The 410-nt window shown below is 40.0% G+C and overlaps 1 protein-coding gene across 1 annotated transcript in view; it reads right to left on the reverse strand.

Moving 5' to 3' along the window:
* Positions 1-89, reverse strand: part of LOC119590453 — a 42,798-nt gene extending 42,709 nt beyond the window's left edge. The window contains exon 1 of the mRNA XM_037939114.1: positions 32-89. Within this exon, the coding sequence (XP_037795042.1) occupies positions 32-89 (58 nt within the window). The remainder of the gene's footprint in view (positions 1-31) is intronic.
* Between the last annotated feature and the right edge of the window lie 321 nt (positions 90-410).

The following is a 410-nucleotide window of genomic DNA, read 5'->3' on the forward strand; positions in this document are numbered from 1 at the left end:
AGGTAAACACCCCTGCACTATACCCAGTTACCTTGTGTTTCAATGTCCCGGGTCAAAGTACTCATACTGCTGCAAGGAACAAGTAGCATAATCTGCCAGCCTCTGCAGCTGTGTGCGAGCAGGTAATCATTTCAAAGCAATAAGAGATATATGGAGTTCACAATCCCTAATCGTAAAATATCTTCATTGTACAAATGACGATAGTATTCAGCGGTATGGAAATGAATGAGTGTACTCTTGACCAGACTAATTCACAATATATAATGTTACGTTTCTGATATAAAGAGAAGGGAGTTTCGTAGTGCCACCGCGACAGCTGCTCCCGACAGTAACAATGATTTGTATAGATAGATACTATGCTAATATGATGGGTTGCTTCTGATGCCAACTAGCCATTTTATTTCTATTTC

Source organism: Penaeus monodon, chromosome 27 (genome assembly GCF_015228065.2).
Source record: "Penaeus monodon isolate SGIC_2016 chromosome 27, NSTDA_Pmon_1, whole genome shotgun sequence".
NCBI classification, from domain to species: Eukaryota; Metazoa; Arthropoda; class Malacostraca; order Decapoda; family Penaeidae; genus Penaeus; species Penaeus monodon.